This window comes from Poeciliopsis prolifica, unplaced genomic scaffold, assembly GCF_027474105.1.
Source record: "Poeciliopsis prolifica strain line A6 unplaced genomic scaffold, Auburn_PproV2 SCAFFOLD033, whole genome shotgun sequence".
NCBI classification, from domain to species: domain Eukaryota; kingdom Metazoa; phylum Chordata; class Actinopteri; order Cyprinodontiformes; family Poeciliidae; genus Poeciliopsis; species Poeciliopsis prolifica.
In genome coordinates, this window is record NW_026562408.1 from 1,537,501 (window position 1) to 1,552,514 (window position 15,014).

Here is a 15,014-nt window from a genome sequence, read left to right on the forward strand (position 1 = left end):
ATATATATATATATATAAAGTTTAAAAGTTTATAAACTTTATATACCTAGTTTATAAAGGTTTACCTTTTGTTAAAATTTGGTTTGAAAAAAACGAATACTTTGTGTTGTACAAATTAAAAATCTCCATCTGCATGTCTTGAACTGCAATTTTGGCAGTTCGCTACAAAATCAGTCCAAGGGCCACAAATGGCCCCCGTGCCACACTTTGGACACCCCTGCCTTAAAGAGTAAAAGACGATAAAACAATCAGGCTCCATTCTTTACCCAGAATGTTTTTTCTATGTTCTGCAAACTGAGTCAAAATGGAAACCATGATGCGACAAATTAATGACAAAGCGTGCTGCCCTGATGGAGGAACTGATGGCGTCAAAGCCTGCATTGTTTCAGTGATTTTAAACTGCTTCTGACTGGTTAACTAGTCGATAAATTAGCCGTAACCACCAAACGATCATTGGACCCAGGACTGATTACACTCTGCACTCTGTTACTGAAAACAAAAGCAACAGGCTGGCCGGTTCAGCGCCCTGAAGTGAAACTAATGCAGTTGGTCATAAATCGGCTTCATTCATCTGAATAAAAAGCTAGCTTCTTTTATTGTGTGAATAAAATGAGCTGAATCATAATCACAGAACAAGAAACTTCAGCAGAAGCGATGAACCTTCTGCTGACGTCGATTATCTAAAGTATCTTTTCCTTTTCTGAGCAACACAGCAGGACAAAAACCGCAGCCTGTTCTTCAGACACTGTCAGAGCATCCGACTCGTCCTCAGTCTGGTACTGACTGCTTCTTTTTCAGTCCAGCTTTAAGAACAGAGCAAAAGGAAACAGACCAAAATAGTTTCCCACTGAGTTCTGAGTTGATTTACTTAATAGACAAGTTTAAAAAATCTGATTGTTCAACCAGATCAATCACCAAACAGATGGAGGAGCAACTGCCATGTTCCAATCTCTAGCTAAATGTTTGCTTCACTACTTCAAATTTCAGTCAGTAAATTAAACCTGGAGAGCAAAATAGACATGAACTACTCAGCTGGAGTGTCTGAGTCAGGCAGTGTGACGAAGCAAACCCAAAATTAGACAGAAAGAAAAGAAAGACAGGACGGAGCGAGTAAAGCTGACAGAAAATGGCAAAAAATGTTCGAGTCAAATCTGCTACGATAAATTTTAACGTTAATCTTGAAATTTATCTGTTTTTTGGCTTTTGGAGCTCAGACATTTCCTTTTTTATATCGAAACATTACTCTCAAAATTTGGCAGAAATTTACTACTTTTAGTTTTCATTGTAGATATGAACAACACTGAGAAAGACAGAGTAAAATTTAGCAAAAAAACTCAGAAATGTATTGACTAATCTCAGAAAACCAAAAGAAAGTCTCTTGATTTGACCTTTTGTTAAAACTTGGTTATAATACTTTGTGTTGTTCTTCACATTTTCCTACATTATTTCGGTAATAATTTTAAATTGATTTCAAATTAAAAATCTCCATCTGCTGGTCAAATCTGCAGATGGGGGGTCACAAAAAATGAAGAGCCACAAATGGCTCCCGGTCAAAGCTTCAAAACCTTGTTAGCATTTTGCACTTTAGCAGACTGAAATAAAAAAAAAACTCCTTTCAGATTCTGGATTGGACGAAACTTGATGGACGTTAGAATAAATTTGTTCTTTGCAGACCAACATGAACATGACAAACGTGTGTCGATGTTTCCTCACGCAGCAGCTAAAGCACCATTTTCTCGCTTTACAGCTCTGTGACATGCCAACTCTCCCATCATCCAACAGATGAGCACACACACACGCCAAGACACACACACGCCAACACACAAAACATCTGCCTCATGACAAGCTGTCAAGATAGTGCAGCTTCATGTGTCATGTCAGATAAATCCTGCTTCTCTCAATATATGACACCTCAGTGCCACACGATCATATTGCTGTTTTCCTGTTTTTTCACCCTTATGCCTGTGAGTGTGTGTGTGTGCGTGCGTGCGTGTGTGTGTGTGTACGTGTGTGCGTGTGTGTGTGGGCACATACCAGCACCTAGCCAGGTACATGTCCTCCTTGACGAAGACGGATCCAGAGAGCAGGATGTACCAACAGGTAGCGAGGGTGTCTGGACTGGAAAAGACAGAGAGATTTATGACGTTACGCTTTTCATGTCAAAACTGTTGAAGTATTAATACAAAAGTTCACTGTGAATTTATTGCAGGCATTTCTAAAGTCAGCAGGCTTTGAATGTGGAACAGACGCTGGATGGACGCTTTTACAAAATGACAGGAAATACAAAATGTTTCCTTATTCCTGAAGATCTATAAAAATGTAAATAAGATCCAAAAGCACCACAAATTATTACTCAAAATGCAGCATAAAATAAATATGCAACAGCTTTTGCATTTCAAAGTGCAGAAGAAATTAAATAAAATGTTGTAATTTAGCACTGCCTGTCAATCAGACTCAGTTCCAGCCTTTGATTAGGCCGTTTCAAGTGTATTTTCTAGTGAAGAGGTGAATTCATGGTTCCATCATTTAGAGCCATCAATCCAAGTCCAAAAGCAGCAAAGACAAAACTCTTTCTGAAATTCTGTTTGTTTTTTGCCAAATGTGACATTTCAGGAGACTGGAGAATAAATCAATAACTGATCAATATTCATAACGTAGAATATTCACTGAACTAAAATCCAGAACCGCACAGCATTCTGGGAGAAAGATTGGAGCAATCAACTAACTCACCCACTCTGTGGGTGAGTTGAGCAGCAATATTTTAAGATTTCACTCATAAGAATAAAAAACAATGATGTGGCTAAAACAGGAAATGTCACCAGTTAGGCAGTATTTAAAATATTTTTTTAAAACTAAATAATAATTTATCTGCTATAAAACATGATTTTCATATGATCATATCGTCCAGCTCTACGTTTCAGAAAGTTCAGTTTTTTCTCACCAACTGACTGAATTTGTTCTGGAAAGATGTTTGCGTGGTTATGTTCACTGTAAAAACACTAAATTATAAGTATTTTTTGGTTTAGTTTCTAGTGCAAATATCTTACTACACTTGAAATGACACAAAACTAAATTAAGTAACTATTTTTCTGCAATATTAAGTAATTATTTTCTTAAAACAAACTCATATTTCTTGCTGATAAGCTACTTACGAGTTAGTTTGTCTTATTTCATGTTTACTAAAATATTTGCACTAAACTCGACCAAAACAACTGGGTAAGATTTGTGTTTTTGCAGTGTAAGACGGGACTTTGTTTTCTCCCGGCCGCCTCATTAGGAACGATGCTCACAGCGTCTGTCTTGCTGCTGTGACTTTGCATCTCTGCGGTTTTTAAATTTCTTTAGTTTGAAACGTGATAAATTGCTGTTTCAGGTGTTTTGGGTGATTTCCTCAGGTCTGCAGTAGTTGTGGGGCGGCTCGTGAAAGAGGGCGATTATATTTTACATAAAGCTAATTCATTTAGTGTAAATCAAATATTAGGAAACTCATTTTTAACTGCACCAAAATTAGAAACGTGTATGTCAAGAAGCACCCATTTAATTAGTTAATTTCTTAATTCTACTTTCATTACATGCTCTGTGAGATGGCAAAGCTCCCGACGCAATCCCATTTAACAGGTATAAGAGATTTGTGTTTTTCTTGGCTTGTTGGGTTTAAGTGAGGGAAACTCGATTAACTATCAGTGCAGCTTTATTGAACAGACCTTCATCGCTGTTTTTGTGTGTGCAGCTCAAGAGTAATTGAACATGGCAGGCGCTCTGGTCGGGGTTAAGGTACTTAAGACTTGCTGCCGGTGGAGACGTGGGAGCGTATGCATCACAGGAACGGAGAGAGAGTGGGCGTGTGTGTTTATTTGATGGTAAATTAAACTGCGGAGTGTCAAATGTGATTCTAGTGAGGATGATAATGCATCAACAGCAGGAGGAGCTTCTGTCTCATCCTTTCATCTGTTGCTGTCCGCCCCATGTCGCTCTCATTCCCTCCACATCTCGGACGCCTTCGTCCCTCCTCATTCCTCCGCTCGGCTCATCTGTCATGTTCCCTCCGTCTTGACACAGCCATTCCTTCCTCCCTCTACCTGTTTAGCATATTCACATCTTTTTTTCCTTCCTCCTCTGCATCCTCTCCTCATATTTTGAATAAAACTCCTTCGCAGCTTCTCATTTCATCCCGTTACATTTCGGTAACTCTTGCTGCCGTGCTTCTTATCTCACTCCATCCTACTGGGCATTAATCACGGTTCTGTCTGACTTTGAACAGCTTATGATGCAAAATTTGCTTCTGATGATGCAAAACTTTTAATGACACCCCCACAAAGAGCCAGGACATTGCAGGAAGAGGATTATTCACAAAGCAGCGAAAAGGCTCAGAATATGTCATTGGGGAACTATTAATCATTTAATATTAGTTCAATATTATCCAAGTCAAGAAGGAGGCAGAGCAAAGGAATGAGTCCACACGTATCTGGGTCTTTTCAAAATACTGAAGCAGAGATGTTTGTTTCCTCTCCTGATCGGTTTAAGAAACATCCAAACAAACCCAATAAATCTGAGCAAACACATTACTATGGTGTCACTGACAATGATCTTGTTGGAAAGTGTTGCTGCAGCGAGACTTTTAGAATGTATTCTTGCATTGCAATGCCATTATCATTACATTACTAAAAATGATCTCAAAATGGCATTATTGTTTATCTCAATAACTTCTGGGACAAAGTTTCTTCTCATGAAAAGCCTACTATTGGAGATTTCAATAGAAACTGGATAAACTGTTTCCATCATAGAGGAAGAGAAAAGCCTGAGTTCACCTGGACAGGACTCTGGACAAGAGAAACAGTAAAGCCATTTACAAGACGGGACTGCACTTCTTGAAGTTACTGATAATCAGAGCAGAAGACGAAGGAATATAAAAAGCAGTTTCATTTATTGAGAGCTTGTACTTACTAAAACAGGTAGTGGTTGGCCTCATGTCTCTCATACCTGGCGGAGGTGCACATCGACCTGAGAGACAAGCAAACATGTTAGCTTTTTCTCCCAGAAGCCTTCAGTACACTTCTCGCTCATGAAAACCATCACAGATCCATCACGTTTTCCCCAGAGGCACCGAGCTAAGAGAACGCCTTACTGCATGGCAGCTTGCTGTAGTAAGACAAATGGCTTCTACCTTCTGTGTGCACAGCACAACTGCAGGGTTTTTTACTGTACTTTTACATTTATCCAATAAAACGCACAGAAATTAAGCTAAATTTCTATGGAAGACAGTATGATTGGAATGATGCATAACTAAGTTTGATACAAAGTCCATGCAATGTATCAGTGAAAGGCCTTAACCACTCTCATCCACATGGGTTTAATTACACATAAAGTAATAAAAAAGTACCTTAGCTGATGTTCCCTGAGGTGCGAGAGGACGTCCATTTGGTAGAGGTGGCAATAGATGATGTGTAGATCCTGCCAAACACAAAGAGAAAAAAATGATTTTTAGGAAAAGAGCGAGGATGTCAAAACCGAGTCAAGTTAAAATCATTGCAGAGCCACAAAAATGATTTCAAAGGCACATTTTATAGCATAATCCAGTAATTATTTTACCTTCAGTTGTTATAAAAATGCTACATCAAACATGACTTAAAGGGTCTCTGTCTCTTTAAGAAGCTCCGACTCTGACAGTCTGCCTTCAGGAAGTCAGATAAATACAATACTGCCCCTTTAAAACAATCTTTTTCTGCTCAGTCATAATACACAAAAAAAGACAAATTTGATGTAAATCAACAAAATGGATCAATGAATCACTGTAGATGCGAAACAAAAAGGTTTCGTACAACTGTGTCCGACAGTTTCAAACGTTTTGGAACCGATTGTTTTTTTATTTGAGCTGCAGATGATTTGAGTTTAAGTAAAAGTGGGTCGATGTTAGTTTCTCTAAAGCTGAGACAAAAGCAGAAACATTGTTAATTATCTGTGAAACATTTTGCTCCATTCTGGAATTGAGATCAGGGGCCACACAAGATCCATCAGAGGGCCGTAAACGGCCCCCAGGCCGCACTTTGGACATACCATTCACATTTCTAACCAACGCACACAAACTCAAATAACATTCACATAAAATACACCAATTAGTGCTTCTTTAAATGTCAATCTGCTTGTTTCCTGTTAATTATAACCTAAAGCTTTTCAAATGTCTCATTTTTCAGAGGAATTTCTCTGCACTGTATAAATCACATCCAGTGTTTTAAGTTGACAGTAGCCACTTGGCCGGAGTCAAACAGACTATCAAGTTGACATCCTCAAAGCAGACAGACGGCCAAACCACTTATGCACCACATGACACACACACACACACACACACACACACACACACACACACACACACACACACACACACACACACACACACACACACACACACACACACACACACACACACAGCGATATACCCACTGATGGACTTAAAATAGAGCTCTATCAGGGACAGCTGTCAAAACATTTAGAGGACAACAGAGGGTGGCAGGAACAGCTTCATATGTGGGATCAAGCTGTGGCTGCAAGACGCTCATTTTAAAAAGGTGGACTGAACAGACGACGCAAAACATGAGAAGAGATTGGTTTAAAAAGAAAACATCTGATTCTTTTCTCTGTGGAAAATCTTAAAGAAAGAAAACAGTTGAAGCAGCAATGCAAACCTGAGAGACGTCAAAGATTTTGTGACAGTTATCTAAGCTTGAGGCGCGGCAAGAAAAAGGAACGATTTCTCATTTTCCATCAGATCCAGTCGGTGCGATTTGACTCTACAACACTTTAGACATCAAAAGGTTTTTAACATCCATGCTGCAACACGGTCCATGAAACCAACTGATGCAACTATAATTCAGTGTAAAAATACAGAAACCAGCAGCTGCTTGACTCATTACAAGCTGTTTGAAGTTTAACAGGTTCGATGATGATAAAGCTGAACTGGCTTCTTCATAAACTCCTTTTTCCTTCACTGAACTCCCAGCACCAATACTGGACCTTTAACCTCCCAGGATACAAGTCAAAATGTGTAGCAAGTGTAAAAATGAAGTGATTAAATTCACATGAAGTCATTTAAAGCAACAAGATGGAGATTTAGATACTTTATATCATTTTGGAGGAAATACTTAACTGCATGTCCAAATATTTAATGTTCTTATTGCATTAAATACGATGGAAACACCAGCAAGTAATTCAGATTAAGCATAAAGTGAGATTTAAAAGATCAATACTTTTGAAAAGACAATCTAATGAATACGATACATCATTCAGGTAATATAATGGTAATAATGGCAAAATAATGCAGAAAATGATTTTCTCAAAGAGCAATACAATTTAAATTCTAGTGAACATTTAAACACTGGAAAACATTTGAAATATCCAAAAATAAGTAAACAAAGCAACAGAAACAAATAAATAAAAAGTGCTGGTTGAAACCAAAACGCCAAACTGAAGACCAGGTTCAGTTCAGTTTTCAGGCAAATGAAAATGACTGAGTTTGTCTGATTTGACCATGCATTGTTTATTGTAACAGGTCAGCTTTGTTTTTTAAAACCTCCTTCCTGTTACTGGCAGAAAGGCAGCGAGACGGTGAGCAGAGATCAGAGCAGAGAGGAAACGAAAGCATATTGACGTTAAATCTGCATAAACTGGGTTAGTGGGCTCAGCAATCTGCTGCAGTAAGCAGGCCTGCAGAGCTGCAGAGCCTCATGCTACGACACGCCGCCCTGAGGCGGTGGGCGGCGTGGGGGCCGTGCACACACAAACCCAGCTAGTCCCTGCTTGTTCGGTATTCTGATTCGTCGCCTGATTAAAAAACAAACATCACATTTTACCAAAAGTTCTGACTGGGATTTCATTTCAGATCCTGTTTATGCTTTGAGGATACAAAGTGATTGGTCGAAGCAAGCTTGATAAAACTGAAGGATTTTAAGTGCGCCTTATACTCTGGAAAATACGGTAATTAACTTTTTCTGTTTTTGCCGTGAATGTTCTGTAACTTCAGCCTTTGCAAGGATTCTCTTGCAAATTTAATTCCTTTTTTTTTATCTCAATTGGATTTTTGTGGCGAAATAAAGGTTAAATAAAATAAAGTTCTGTGCATTATGTTTACTGCAGCCAGGTCGGTGAAAATATTACCCAGAGGCAAGAGGATTATCCAACAGGATGGGCATTACGACCTCTGTTAGACTGATTACTACTGGAGACACCAGGGACACCAACTGTCCCCATTGCAGGCATTGATCTGCTAAAGCAGGTCATGATCGGGCCGCAGGACGTCAGAGGATGGGGTATCCGTTCGAGTGTTTGCCCCAGGATGGGAGGGTAACATGAAAACAGCCATCAATACTTGCAGTACGCCAGTGGTTATGATTCAGTGTTCACAAATAAACATTTAAACGGACGCCAAGTTGAAAAATAAGACAATCATTCCAGCTCAGCTGTTTTTGTTTTCTACAAATCTATTTGGCCGCCTGCCTGCAAACATAATTTGTAAATAATGATGTGAAAATACAAAGTAAATCAATAAAAACAATCTAATTAGCACTATGTTTAGCATAAAAAGGATGAAAACGTGGCTGAGTTTACGGGGCTTTTATGAAGCTCAACATTATTTATAAAAGTCCATTGAAACCAGAACATTTTCCGTTCATGCGATCATAACCGCAGACGGACAGACACATACATTACTACAGTGGAATATATCAAAGTAAACTTTATTTACATGCTCTTTAATAACAGTAACACTATTATTCTAACGGTACGAATAATAGGAGTAATATTATAAGAAAAGACTTTTAAACTAAATGGATAATATAAACATTAATTCAGAAGCTGAAAAGTAAAAGTCAAAGACAAAATAAAATGAGCAAATATCTAGGTAACAGAACGGGTAAATAAACCCATAATTATAATATCAATGCAGAGAAATGATCATTAGTTCCTGCTGAGTAAGTCAGACACGCTGCTGCTGCCCCCTGCTGGACGACATGGCAAGAGTCCAACCCACAGATGTTGCATGTGCAGCTCACTGTGAAGCTTTTGCTCCAATATGGGCTTTTTCACCACATGAAAACCAATTTGAGAAGAAAGCAGAATAGATCAAACCAGGGAGGCCCAAAGTGCGGTTGGAGGGCCATCTGTGGTCAATGCACATGTAAACTTTTATTTCAATTAGGATTAGAATTAGGCTCCATTTGATAGAATATACATATAAAAGGCGAACTTAATAATGTTCTGTTTGCTCAGAACAAACTACATTTGTTTTCTTCAATCAATTTAAATGTTTAAGTGATTGTTTTTTGCCCTATTACTGATTAAGTTATTAGTAATAGGTCCTAAAACATTCAGATCCTTCGACTAAAATTATGTTTTGGACACACATATTTAATAAACTTAAAAACAAAGCAAAACTCAGCCATATTGTTGCTAAACGAGTAAAAAAAACACAAAAATTAAGAATAAGATGAAAAATAGTTTTGAAATAGTTTCAGTTTTTTTTCCTGGCAAACCTGCAAGACCATTTTTTGTTTTAAATCTACATTTTACTGTTTCACTTATTTTATTAAAATCTTGTCTAATTAGCAGGTAAAAAGAAAGAAAATGAAACAGTTTTTAATGATGTCAAGTTGAATGAATTTTTGTTCTTTCAAAAAGTTTGGACACCACTGCACACTCACTTCCTATCAACGAAATCTATTTTATTTGTCTAAGTGAAATATTTCATGCTTTTTTTATTGTTGAGCAGGACAAAAATTCCCATTAAAACCTTTTGTTGCTGTTTAGGTGCCGATTTTGACCCACGTCACTAAAAGGTCGATCAAAACTTCTCAGTTAAAGGAATTACTCCATGTTTGTAACACAATAGACCTTCCTGTTTGCTGTGCTGGGAAAAGAAATGTTCTCTTCTGAGGAATGACCCGGGTCACGAACTGTACAATGAGCCAGCCGCTCACACCCACAGTATGCCCGCCGTGTCCGTCAACAGCAGCGAGGACGCCGTCGACTTCCACCTGCCAGAACAAACAGCCTGGCCTTCTTCATAACGCTCAGATCAAAACGATCGCCAGGTTCCCAAGAGTCTGCGTCAACACCAAGTTGGGAAGCGGCGTAAAAGCCTTGAAGGCAGCAACTGAGATGCTTTAGTGTACAAAGCGGCTGATTTTATCAACATAGAACTGATGTAGGGTCATTAATGAACAAGTAAAGTGACTTCCATGTTAGAAAAAAGGCCAAGCTGAAGGACAACATAACGGTTTCTACATGAGACAACAGAAAAGCTGGTATTTTCGTTTCTACCTGGAATGTGAGAACTGAAAGTACCTCCGTTGGTTTCTGCACCATGCAGAGAGACAGTAAACAGAAATGAAAGCTTGTCTGCAGGTGGGTAACAAAAGAGGCCTGAGTGCTCACTAATGCGCCATAAATCTGAGCTCCTGGTGGGAGGAAGCAGCACTCAGAGCCGCAGCTGAAGTTAAAGGCATATAGACAGGAAGATTAGCCGAAGAAAACCATCAAAAACTAAACATGACAGACCAGAATAATGGCTGGAATGACTGATATTATTACTGCACTGCAGGCCTGGGAACAGGACCTGGTCTTACATGAGCAGAGTAGTTAAAAAGTGTCATTTCTTTAACGGAAATAACTTATTTTCACTGCAAAAAACAAAAAATTGTGAAATAAGAAAAGCTAGAGTAACCATCAGGAGCCCGTTGTGAGTAAATAATTTCTTAATATTAAAGAAAAAGTACCATTGATATACTAGAAATGAAATGACCCGCCGATGGATGTAGAACTGGGTTGCTAAGTAACGGGCTGGGCTTACCTGAACAGGTATCTTTGTGAAACAATCAGCCAATGGAGGTAGAACATTTTCACCAATATTAGGGAAATATTGGCTTAAATCAGTGCTTCTCAATTATTTTCCGTTACGCCCCCCCTAGCAAGAAGAAAACTATTCGCGCCCCCCACTCCCCACCGTGACTATCCATCTCTGCATAACATTTTTTCATTAACATTAAAGAAAAAAAGAAAGACATATGGTCAAACTTACAAAGAATAACTTTATTAAATCGTGTTTTAAGTCTGCAACAGAAAAGATTTTAAGTGCATCAATGCCTGAAATTAAAAATAAATAAATCCATGTCTACTGCTGCAGGCAATATCAGCTCCTCTGCTATGGTGTGGGGCTTTTTGCACTGCGCAATTTGGTACGCCACCTTATATGATGCTAGCAGCGCTCGATGGTTTACTGAAGTAGCCTTCACAAAGCGGGATGACTGTTGGCAATATTCAGCACGTTTTCGCTGAAAAAACTCTAGCGGCTTATCGGCGTGATTGGGATGTAACGTATTTAAGTGACGCGCTAATTTATTTGGCTTCATGCTGTCCGCTGCGAGCATTTTTAGACACAGCAAACACAGCGGTCTTTCCTCTTCTCTAACTGTAGTCACAGTGAAGCCAAGCGCTAAATACGCTTCGTCGTATTTCCTCTTCTTAGCTTTCGGTTGACTTTCTGTTGTCTCATTATCTTTGTCTCTCTCCGCTTTTCTTTTCATTCCTGTTAAAAACTTTTTCATGTTGGGGGTTGTTGAATAACGGACGCCATAGACAGAACGCAGTCGGAGCTTTTTGTTGACGTAACACTGCTAACCAAGGCAAACCTGTTGTCTTGTAAGTCGAAAAATGTTGCACTGTCGCAAACGTGACAGAAGTAACAATGAGAGCGCCACTGCCGCCTACTGTGCGCAATTACACTTTATACTAGTACGGCCAAAAAAAAAGCCTGTTCCCCAGGATCACACGCCCCCCCCAGGTATCGCACCGCGCCCCCCAAAGGGGGCCCGCCCCACTATTTGAGAAGCACTGGCTTAAATCAAACTCCAGTTTCTTGCTGAAAGGTTACATGTAAGGTAGTTTTGCTTTATTTCATGTCTGCACAAATATTTAATATTTAGAAAATAGACCAGAATTACTTGGTAATGTTTTTGCAGTGTTGCTTTCCAGTCCCACTGACTGCTGCCTCCAGACAGGAAACGTTTACAGACCAGCTTTTCTGATCGCAGCGTCTTTAGGCATGAGCAACACGTTCTGCAGAAACGTCACAACATCAGATTGACAGCAAACTCAAACATTTGGTATTTCAGATGCTAATCCGACGCTTACGTAATCTTAAAGCGCTCAGAGGCGGAACCAGTTTATTGGTACTCGAACCAGAACCTGTAGTCAGAGTCGGATCCGAACCAGTTACATTTACTTCAGTAACTTTCTGGAAAAAGGTACTTTTAGGAGTATTTTGTTTTGAAGCATTTCTGCTTTCACTTCAGTAAATTTCTGGATTTTTACACACTGAATGAAAAACAAACATGTTTAAATTCACCAGACTCACACCTGCAGTTTCTGTTAAAGTTCATTAAGTTTTTTTATTAAAGATTTGGAAAAAAATATTCTGGCTGATTTTATTACTGATATGAATTATTTTCATAATCATCTTGAAAATACAAACATTTCCACCTAACTTTAGATTTTGATCTGTCTGATGATGTAATTTTTAAGTATTAAATAATTTGATCAGTTACTCAGAATTTGGATACTTTCTACCAAATACTGTTCTTAGACGGCTAAGTTTCACTTTTACGTGGGTAAAACTATGTTGAAGTAGAGGTACTGCACAACAAATAATAAATCAATTAATTGCATGATAAATTAATTCAACAATTAGAAATGATCTGCATGTCCGAGAGCTTGATTTTATAAACGTGGAAGTAATCATGACTCCTGAATTTAAGTCAAATAATAAACTTAAAACCGTACACAGAAACGTGAACTCAAAGCAATAACTTCAGGTAAAAAGAAGATCATCCATTATATTTTGGAGGACATTTCTTTTGTAAGGATAATTTTTCTTGGTGTTCAAAGTTTTAAATTGTTAGTTTTTCTTTCTTCACTATTGCTGGTTCAATAACTGAACTTCCAAACGCTCACATTAACAAGTTCAACAACAAATAGGTTAGCTTTGATCCAATTACAGTCAAAGTCTTGACAAACAAACCCTGAAGATGTCCTGCGCTGTAAAACATCCTTGCTGTCAGCATCACTGTGTAGTTTCAAGAGGACTTGAGCAATTAGGCTTCCTCATCCTCTTTTCTACTGGAAAAACAACTTTTTTTCCAAGCAGCAAATCCAATTCAGTAACCAGGCACAGAAATCCTCAAAGGTTTGCTCAGAATTAAACAAACACGAATCTGGTGCAAATCACGTCAAGCATGAGCCGCCAGTATTTGACATTTGCCAAGCAGAAACACCAAAACCAGATTGTGTAAGAAGAAATCCCCAGAGATTTCCCACACTATAAAAACCTTGGATCTGGGTTCATAAAAGGCCCAGTGACGACAGCTGTGGCGCTGGAAGGTGGCGAGGAGGAAGGAGAGCAAGTCAGGACAGAAAGGAGAAAAAAAACTTCATGTATGTGACTGTCAAGCCACCAGCCAAGCAGGTAGAGCTCAAGGAACTTCTTACATGAAGGTAGAAAAGAGGTTTGCATGCATCAAAAAGGTTTGCATTTGAACTGCTGCAGGCCTCATTAGAGCAGCTCATGACTGCTGAACTTGCACACAAAGAGGGTGAGGAGCGAGCCTTGCTCAGAAAGCACAACACCAGCTGCCATGTTTTCACCAGCCAAACCAAATATCCACACACATGCGCACAAAAACGCCGCCACACACAGAAATGGAAACTCTGACGCTATATGAAACCCAAGCTGCAGCTTTCTGCAGAAATGAATCCGGCACAAAGGAGGGTTCCTTTAAGTCCACAGGTTTTATCTGATTTTTTCCCGCCTCAATTTGTTTTTGCTTTGCATGAAATATGGCAGCATGCAATGTTGCTTAAAAGGGGCATCATGTAAAATCTACCTTTTTTTAGCTTCCCATCGTTCTATAATGTTATTCCCTCATCAAACATGGCAACCATTCAGCTGCGCAAAACACCTGGTTGGACTTAGCTCCTCCTCAGACCTGCAGTTTCAAAGTTTCTCAAACTCAGATCAGCTCTTCCCCACTCAGCTCCTTCAGACTAGCCAGCAGCAATTAGCAAACACCTGGTGGAGCTGCTGAGCTCATTACAGGAGCTACTTCTAAGAGCAACACTGGTGAAAACGTTGCTAAAGGATTAATAAAGGAACCAAGTTGTGAAGGTGAGAAAGAGCAGGAGTTTTTAAAGACACAGAAGCCCAATTTCAGTACATTAAATTACAAAGTTAAACTGCAGTTATATTTGATATATATAACATTTTTATATTAACCGCAGTTATAACAGTTACTTGATTAAAGCTCCAGAAAAAAAATACACGTTTGCCAATGAGTGCAAAAAATAAAAAATAAACATCTCCTTTGTTTCTGCTGGGTTTTGTGACGCTGGGAAGCAGCCAGAGAAGTTTGAGGTCTGCTCAAAGCAGCAGGTTGGACACAAAACACAACACTGAGCTGCTCTGCAGCCCACAGGGGAGGCCTGGGAAGTTTAGACAAGCACACAAACAGAAAACATGAAGACGCATGTAAGCTAACTGCTGCAGCTCCGGATCTGAATCGGCTAATTGAAGCATTTAGCTTACGCTGTTGGAGAACCAGCTCTGACTGGCAGCTGTTTCTGATCTATCATCAACATATTTAAACAAAAAAGAAATGATGTTGTGCTTTTGATTGATTTTTGCACTACAAAAATGTACTTTAATCTCACTAAAAACTTTCTGGTCTGAGTAGGATAATTACAAAACAGCCCAGCGCATGAACTTGTGCCAGAATTCAAATTTACTTTGAAGGGTTTCAAGTGGGATTCAGCTTGCAAGACTTTCCATTCGAATTTATTCAAACTTTACGTTGCCATGTCATGACACACCAAATACACACCAGCCTGCCGGTGAATGGCTGCTGATGTGAACACACAACTCAGAGCTCGTCTGTAACTCTGTCGGTGACTAAGTGATTCGCCCACAGAGGCGAAGG

General features: G+C 39.1%; 1 protein-coding gene across 6 annotated transcripts in view; it reads right to left on the reverse strand.

The window, feature by feature from the left end:
• The window catches only part of rapgef6 (Rap guanine nucleotide exchange factor (GEF) 6), a 120,179-nt gene that overhangs the window by 90,665 nt on the left and 14,500 nt on the right, over window positions 1–15,014 (reverse strand). For all 6 annotated transcript variants that reach the window (XM_055051370.1, XM_055051368.1, XM_055051369.1 and 3 more), the window contains exons 3-5: window positions 5,381–5,451; window positions 4,945–5,001; window positions 2,035–2,118 (exon numbers count right to left, since the gene is read on the reverse strand). In XM_055051370.1, coding sequence (XP_054907345.1) covers window positions 2,035–2,118; window positions 4,945–5,001; window positions 5,381–5,451 — 212 coding nt within the window. The remainder of the gene's footprint in view (window positions 1–2,034; window positions 2,119–4,944; window positions 5,002–5,380; window positions 5,452–15,014) is intronic.